This window comes from Echinops telfairi, unplaced genomic scaffold (genome assembly GCF_000313985.2).
Source record: "Echinops telfairi isolate 266 unplaced genomic scaffold, ASM31398v2 ScPeMD7_7469;HRSCAF=8507_1, whole genome shotgun sequence".
NCBI lineage: Eukaryota > Metazoa > Chordata > Mammalia > Afrosoricida > Tenrecidae > Echinops > Echinops telfairi.
In genome coordinates, this window is record NW_022111373.1 from 36092181 (window position 1) to 36101085 (window position 8905).

At 32.9% G+C, this 8905-nt stretch overlaps 1 protein-coding gene across 1 annotated transcript in view; it reads right to left on the minus strand.

Annotated features, from left to right (window-relative positions):
* FER (FER tyrosine kinase) overlaps nucleotides 1-8905 on the minus strand; it is a 222544-nt gene that overhangs the window by 152863 nt on the left and 60776 nt on the right. The window contains exons 5-6 of the mRNA XM_045285087.1: nucleotides 8355-8528; nucleotides 5866-5965 (exon numbers count right to left, since the gene is read on the minus strand). Of these exons, the coding sequence (XP_045141022.1) occupies nucleotides 5866-5965; nucleotides 8355-8528 (274 nt within the window). The remainder of the gene's footprint in view (nucleotides 1-5865; nucleotides 5966-8354; nucleotides 8529-8905) is intronic.

Here is an 8905-nt window from a genome sequence, read left to right on the forward strand (position 1 = left end):
AAGAAATTACCTTTTCTGACTCAGTTTTGTTCTATGGGTACACTTACATCAATTCTAGTCTAACGTTTCTTTGATTAGCTGTACAACTTCAAGCAAACGATTTGGCCTAAATTGTAGTATCAAATGTTTAAGTCTGAGAATTAAATTATATGCCCTAATGAACTGGATTATGATAAAGATCAAATGGCAGAAAATTATCAGCATTCATAGTTACTAGCAAAGGCTAACTAATGTACAGAATTTGGAGAGCTGAAAAAAGCCTTTCTGATTATATGCTTCTCTATTGTATTTTTAAAATCCGATATATATATAAATACTTTGCTACTTTTAATAAATTCTGTGATATAAAATCATTTAATACATGAATCAATATTCATTGAACATTATAAAGGATATTATACTGAAGAATGAACTAAAATAGGTGGATAAAAATTACATCATTCTGATCATCTTGTAGAATTTGGAGAGTTTATTTTGTTTTTAATTCAATATAAGCACAGTGAAACCTGCAAAAGCTAGAACTTGTGGAAGGCAGAAACCTACTCAACAAAAGAAAATCCAAATACTCTCTATCAATGAGCAACAGAAAAGTGGTAAGACTACACCCTGCCAGAGAAGGAAAACTTTCAAATTCTAGAAAGACAAAGCAGTCCCATTGAGTTCTGGCCCCGACAGGTTTCACTATACGTTGAAACACCACGTTCTTCAAATCTATGTACTATCATTTCATTGTATGTGATGATAAATTCAGTTGACCCACGGTCTAAATAATTGTAAACCGAGTAATACATCATGACCAAATGTATGATGTATGACAGCTGGACAAAGAGGAATGTTGGGCAGCTAGGGTAGTTTTGATTTCGCACATGCCATCTAAAAGTATAATAAAGAACAAGAAAAACAAATAAAAACCACACTGTCAACATAACTAATAAGCAGAAGTACCTGAGAAGAAAAGCTTGGTTATCTACTGAAAAGTCAGCCATTGAAAGCTAAACAGAGCACAGTTCTACTCGGGTACACCCGGGTCACACAGAATAGGAATGTACTCAACAGCAACCAGTAGAGTGGTAGTAAAAGAAACATCTGATCTCTGCATGTGATATCTGACTGGCCCCACGGGAGCCTTATGATGACTAGGGCTGTTGGGGGATGGGGTAGGAGCTAGGGAGGTGTGGACTAAGGGGAGAAGAGTAGAACCAGAAATATGTCTAAGCCTGACCTAAAGCCACCATAAGGAATGGACTCATCCTTCATATAAAAATACTGGAAAAAGAAGGGGATAGTAAATCACACATTAAATCACACAGCACTAACTCGAGAAAAACACCCAACAGTCTAAGTAAAAGTCAATGCAGCCGTCTTAGAAAGATAATTTAGTAGGAGGCGAGGGTTAAAATAATGTGCATTTGGTTTTAGTTGTTGTTGTTATTTTATTAACCCTGGTACAGGACACAGAGCAAAAAAAATCAATAAATAAATGTTAAATGTATAAATTGACGTACTTTTTATTGAAATATAAATTTAAATTTAATTCTCATACAAGCTAAGTTATAAAAAGACTACAGCTTTTATGTTACACATCAGTTTATATCATCTTTCAAACGTCAAGTGAAAACCTAATATTACTAAGAAGCTCACCTAGTATACCTGCAAAAGGACACAATTTCTCTTTTGTATGTAACTACTTACTGTTCTTTATTTAGTCAAACTAAGCAAACTAGGAACAAATTAAGTTATCATCTTTTCACTTTATGTTTAGGAAATCTGTAGAATATAAATGAATCACACTGCATAGTCTACCCCACAAAAGATGTCCACAGCTAATAAGGGATGGTTTCTTCAGTTTTAAAATAAAAAACAAAAACAAGACAAACCAGTTAAGACTCACAGCGACACAAGGACAAGCAAAAACTGTCCCCACACGCTTTCTCAGGCTGTAAATCACTATCAGAGCAGATTGGCATATCTTTTTTCCGCAGAGCGACTGGTGACTTTTGGTTAGAGCTGAGTGCTTAACCACTGTGACACCAGGATTTTAGCCCAATGCAAATCAGATTAATTGGTATGAGCACCATTACTCTTATGGCCTTAGGAAGCTCCTATCATATTATGTACCATACAGTGAAACATACTCATGCCACAAGTTAGCTGCTATAGCATGGACTCATGAGTAGGTACATAAAAAGAGGAAGTCTCTCATTCCAAGATCACTTTAATAGAATTAATGATCAACAAACAAAACTTGAACTCTATTTTGGTCTTTAGCAAGTGCTACATGCAAAGTGCATTTCCATAAATTGAACTGAGAGGAAAATATTAATTAAAGAACAATTTTCTAGAGCATTTCCTCACTGAACCATACATTATTCTGTTTGGGTTTTTTTTAATTCCCAACAGATTTAAACCAGAGACTATTGAGAAAGTAGGTCAGTTGGCATATACTCTGTAGATTCAAACTAAAGAAATCAACAGAGACCCTTTTTATATAAAAGATACCTTGATTTTTTTTTTTTAATTTTGATTTATTTAGACATGAATTTAACCATCTGCCTCAAGGCTGGACTCATTTCAAACTAGTTTTCATAATTAAAGTACTCTAAAGAAACAACTCAATGAATCTAATCAATTTTAATTGCTATAAAATAGCACAGAATTATTCATAATACAAGAGCCTTGATGAGGCAGTAGTAAAGTGCTTGGCTGCTAACCAAATCATCAGAAGTTCAGATCCACCAGCTACTCCTGTGAGAAACGTGATAGGGTGTTTCTATAAAGATTTAGTCTTCAAAACTGTAAAAAAAAAACTATGGGGCAACTCTGCTCTGTCCTACTAGGTTGTTCAATAGTTGAAGTCACCTCATGAAGAGGAAATTTTTTAAACTCTACTTCCCAATTACAGAAAAACCTACTTTTGAATAAGACTTGCAGCTGCTACCTCTTTATATTTCAAGGATTCCATAATTTAATTCACTGCCATTGAGTCAATTCTGACCCATATCAACATTATAGGATAAAGTATCATTGTACCCTTGGGTTTCTGAGACTGTAACTCTTCACAGGAGTCAAAGTCCCAACTTCCAAAACTGCCAACCTTGCAGTTAGCACCGCAACCCATAACCCACTAGCCATTCAAGCAACAGGTCTCCTTTTATTCTATCTGCTTAAATTAACAAAGGATCAGTAAGCTTGCTAAAACTTCAGGCCTCAACTTCTTACACAGAAAGAAGAGGTAGAGACAAGTGAGATCTCTATGACTACATCCCTTAGTCACTCTTCAGATCTAGAACTGAACACTCTACCCCAGCCCGTGCTGGAATACTCAGTCATTTACGATAAAAAGGACAGCATTTATCCAAGGGCATACTGCAGGGGGATAGGGGATAAAAAAAGCAATGGAAACAGGTAAAACAGGGAGAAGTGGACCAAGTGACGATACACTGAGGGAACTTCAATGGATGAGTTGAAATAAAGTTGAGTAGGAATGGTTGAATGTAAAATTGATTATCTGCTCTGTAAACCTTCACCTAGTTCACAATAAAGTTTAAGAAAAAAAGAACATAAAAATAACTAGATTATTTTAATTAGCATTAAATGTTTCCCTATTCCTATAATGTAAAAAAGCCTAGTGCCATTGGTTTCTGAGGTTGTAAATCTCTACAGGTGCAGACAGCTTCATCTTTCTCCCACAGAGCAGCTGGAAGGTTTGGACCACCAACCATGTGGTCAGTAGTCCAACGCTTACCTAGCAGCACCAACAGGTGCTTTATTACCTCCGGTAATAAAAGAGGAGGGTACAGTGAACTCCATGCTTCTCTATATAGATTATTGTGGCCACATGTACTTTTCAGTAGCTCTACCTGCCAGTTTTCTTTTTCCTGAACATGATTCAGGGGACACAAAAGCACTCAGGCTGCCACCTACCTACAAGAGAAGCCACACAAATGCTATTGTTATTCTGAGGCTTGGTCAATATAAAACTCAAGTACAATTGTAGCCCCACAGAACCAATGACAGGCAAAATCAAAACAACAAGTAGTTACTTCAGTATGTCTCCAAGTACACTTCAAACCTTCAAAGCAAAATCATTTTTAGATATTTTCATTCAGTGTCATGTGGTTCAGAATTGTATTACTGAAATTTTATAAAATTAACTTACATTTACTTTTTAAAAATATGTTCACTTTGAAACAAAGTACTACAGGGCATATGAACAGAGGCAAACATGTATGTATATTTGTACTTCTACTACCTAAAAGAGTGGAAAAATTAGTGAAGCTAAAAAAAGTGATAATCAATATACTCAGACAACTCTGATCAAATGAGCAAGGAAGAAGAAATCCAGTAAAACTGTTAAAAAAAATCATCGCAGTATGTCATCGTAATACGATAATTTCTTTTATTAATTGTCACTAATTAAACTTTATTTAACTCATGCTCTTCATAGAAAAGAAATAAGTTTACTGATAAATACATGAACTTTGAAAACAGATTTCTTTCAATTAACTTCTATAAGAAAGTTTTAGAGAAACTGTCCAGCATTTTAATTCATCATTATTAATTTTCTAGCAAGGTTAGTTACTTGAAACCACAAACTTCTCAAGGGGAGAAAAATGATATGGCTTTCTATCTCCAGAAAGAGTTACAATCTTAGACACCCACAGTGGCAGTTTATATCCTGCGCTAAAGAAAGGTCACTACAAGTCAGAACCAACTCAATGGCAGCAAAAGGGGTGTGTGTGTGTGTGCGTGTGCGCGTGCGCGTGCGCGTGTGTGTGTGTGTGTGTGTGTGTGTGGAGAAGAGTCAACATTGAGAAAATGGGCAAGCAGACAACAGTGGGAGTGGAGTGTCACTAACATTATGAAAACTGCGAGAGTTTGAATGAAAGGAGATACTGTGGAACAAATGCCTTCAAATCCATATCATTCCTAAGTAATGAAAAGTATTTTATCATATAGGATATAGAATGTAGGAGTTAGTCATTTTCTCACAGATTAATAAAAAAATATGTAACAAGTAAAAAAATTTTCTAATAAAGGGAAAAGTAAACTAAGAATAAAAGGTAAACGAAGCTTTAAAAAGTTAGTTTTATTGAGCTATACTTAATGTCTGAAATCTTTAATGGAGCTTATAGTTATCTAGGGAAGGGAAAAAACATATATTCTAAAATACTAAAATGAAGATTAGTTTGTCACTTTGAAACATAAATATCACTAATAAGAATAATGCCCAAAGAAGCTTTTTTTCATAATCTATGTTTAATGTCTAATAAAATCTAACATTAGGTAAATCAGATTTTTATTAAAATTTGTAACAAAAATTATTACATAAATCTACTGAAAACAAAAACATATACTTCGATATCCATTTACTTCTAAAAGTTCTCATGAATATGTTAGCTCAATAGAGATACAAAAAATTAACCTATGCAGATAACATAATTCTATAAAAACATCTCAGGTTACAATGGCTTTTAGACACCTTAGATAAAAGGGATAGTTTTGAAAGGCCTATAAACTAATACAATCTTATTTTTCTTATTACTATGCAATTACCAATGACTTTGTAATAACTAGTTATTATAATTATCAATTGATAAGCAAATCCAATGCTAAAGAACTATTTAAAGATGACTTACATTCTAAGTATTACATAATTCAATTTATTTAAAACTACTTTGAATCATTTAAAACAGCAAAAAAATTAGCAACTTTTACAATAGGTTTGAAAATTTGTCCTTGTTAATTGAGGGATTTTTACATGTTAATAATCTAAGTAGAATCATTGTATTAGTTATACAGATAACTTTCAAATGGCAGGAATGGAAATTATTAAAATAAATGTCTTTCATAACTTTGCCATACCTTTAGCTAAAGCTTCTTTATATTTATCTTTGGCAGAATTCATTTCTTTGATCAACTGTCGATAGCTGGATTTTAATTTGTCCAGTTCTGTCTTTGTAACCTGTCAAAGAAGCAAAATACAGAAATGTTTTTATATTTTCAAGCTTACATTCCAAGAACTTAAACTCCTAAGAAGTGACATATATTTTACTGCTTATAGGTTACAGTTCCATATGTAATGGATAGCAAATAAACAGTTTTAAAATCACTAATATATTCATTGGACTATGAAAAGAGATCATATTTTCTTAAAAAGACAAGCAACTCAGAGTCATGCTATCACCACCTAAAATTTAGTGAGAATAAATTAAGTTGCTATGTATAAAAATCTTTTCTATAATTCAAAAACCTAATTGAAATTTTTTTTTAGTTTTATAAGGTAATTTTGAGAGGCTATATTTCACTCATTCTAAATTACATTTTTGTGTGTGTGACATTTTAACATTTTATCCTCTGATATGCAGATGCTTCTTGTACTTGTTATTGGCCAGGCAACTGCCATGAAAGTGTATGCATAAAGTTGGCTATTATTTCCATAGAATATTAGATATATGTAGCCCCTTGACTTTGTAGTCAACAAGTTGGGTAAATACTATATGAGTCCTACATGTTGTCTGAAATCCTTGTATTACATACTTCTGAGAAGATTAAATAAAAGCTGCAGCACTGTAAACTTGAATTGTCACAACATCAAAGAAAATCCCAAAATAATAGCAAAGGCTTGTTTTTAAGAAATGCTTCATCACTAATGTTCTTGATATCAAAGAGGACGATCATAGGTGAAAAAAACAAAAACACCAACAATTATGTTATAAATCAGTTCAAAACATATAGAATAAAAATATACACATTGGTTTTCTTTTGAAATTGCTACAGAAATAATTCATTCTGATAGTTGCGCAAATTCATTGAAAACTGCCAACTTTTCTATTCTGAAAACAACAAGCAAGTACATTTAAAAAACAATCAAACAGCAGTTATCTTGCCTTTCCTATGTGAATTCTACATCAAGGTTATCAAATACCTAATTCAGGAAAATTCTTTCTAAAAGAAATTCCACAAGCAACTGCATTAATAATGATAGGAGTAAAATATCACCAAACTGTAATGCCCAATAAAATAAAGGATCTTAAATAATGAACAACATTAATTTTTAAAACTAGAAGGTAAAGGTTTTTAATAGATTCATCAGCTTGACAACACTTGAACCAAATAATCAATTGTAATATTAGCAAAAGATAAATAAGCAGATATTAAGTGAATGCTTCCCAATATGTAAAAATGCTAACAGCAAAATTCAAAATAAGAAAAATTCAATTTTATAGTGCAAATGATCCATTTCTTCCAAAAGTAAATGGCCAAGGAGGAGAGAAGGGGAAATTCTTAATAAGAGAATTATTATTGAAATACAGTATGCAAACCTTTGTATACTAATTTAAACAAACCAACTGTAAGAAAAAAATTTATACAGTAATTATTAAACACAGTATATTTAATTGCCATAAGAAAGTATTAGTTTTATTATTAATGATAATGCAGTAATGTAGTCTTTTTTATAGTTCTTATTTTAGCAATATATACAAAACCATTTATGGAAATGGTATCTGGAATTTCCTTTAGGAGGAAAAAGGTCAGTGAGAGTATACATTTTCTTTTTAGGGGCCATCCGGCCGATGGGTAAATGGGAGTTCCTGTAACTCTTAAGGTGAGGTGTTGGACTGCTAACCACGAGACTGGCTCTTCAAACCCTCCAGTGGCTCCACCTGAGACAGAGGAAGCTGTGCACTTCCATAAAAATGTACAGTCTCAGGAGCCCGATATAGGGTGGCTATAAGTCAGAATCAGGTCATTGGAAAGGAGTTTGGTTTGGTTTGGTTTTTCAATATTTGCATATTTCAAATTTAAAAATATTTTTTGAGGGATCCCCTCAGACAAAACCTTGATGGTGTGTCAGGTCAATTCCCATCCCTCTTTTCTCTTCGATGCATATGCCTAATAAGATTTTTTTTAACCTCAAAAAATTTTTGTTTTTTTAAATATTAATCAGAACAAATTCTGAATGTGAAGAAACTTGAAGAATGCCTTAACTAATCTATTTTTCTATATGTTTTATGTATGCAGAGAATACTACATAATACCCATTTATATTTCTGTAAAAGCCTTAAAAAAACTATTTCAATAAGAAAAACCAAAAATTCTCAATAATAAAATCACTGTATCACAGGTAATTGAAAGCATTTTCTTTTTCTTAGGAGAACATAAATTAAAATATCTTGTAATCAATAATGAATTCTATTCAAAAATAAGAAAATACTTATTAGAGATACCAAAACCTATTTCTTGTCAGAAAATAATCAATAAACCATTTCAAAGCATCAAACAAGATAAAATACTTCCTCAAAGTTAAAAATAACAAATAAAAGAAAGAACTTCAGAATGCAAAGACGAACCTTGAACATCTCTGCCTCTATCTGCTGATGAACACCTACGTAACTTTTCTTCACCTGTTGCTTATCCTTGATCATCATGGTAAGCCTGTGTAATGGTCCAGAGTTTAGGTCCTCTGCATGTGTCTTCATTATCCTACTAAGTTGCTCTGTCTGCTGAACCACAAGTAGCCAAGACTTTTCGAGGGAAAAAAAGAAAGAAAGAAAGTTAGTCTTTATATTAGATGTCTCTATTTAGGTACGCTTTACTTGTTAAAAACTCCATTTAGTTTTACATAATTGATTGCGTAATATAAAAATGGCAGGTTTCTGGTAATTGTGCAATGGACTATGAACAGCAAGCATTTAACAACTTCAAATTCAAGTACGAGTGCTTCAAAATAAAAAATTATCAATAATATTAAGAAAGGATAAGTAAACCTTTTAAAATTAAATACCTGGGCTGCTCCACAGCAGAAAGAGGAGACTTTCTGCTCCTCTTTAAGACTTACAGACTCGGACACAGTGTGGGAATTGCACCCAATCTGATCCCACCACACTGAGGCAAAGCACTA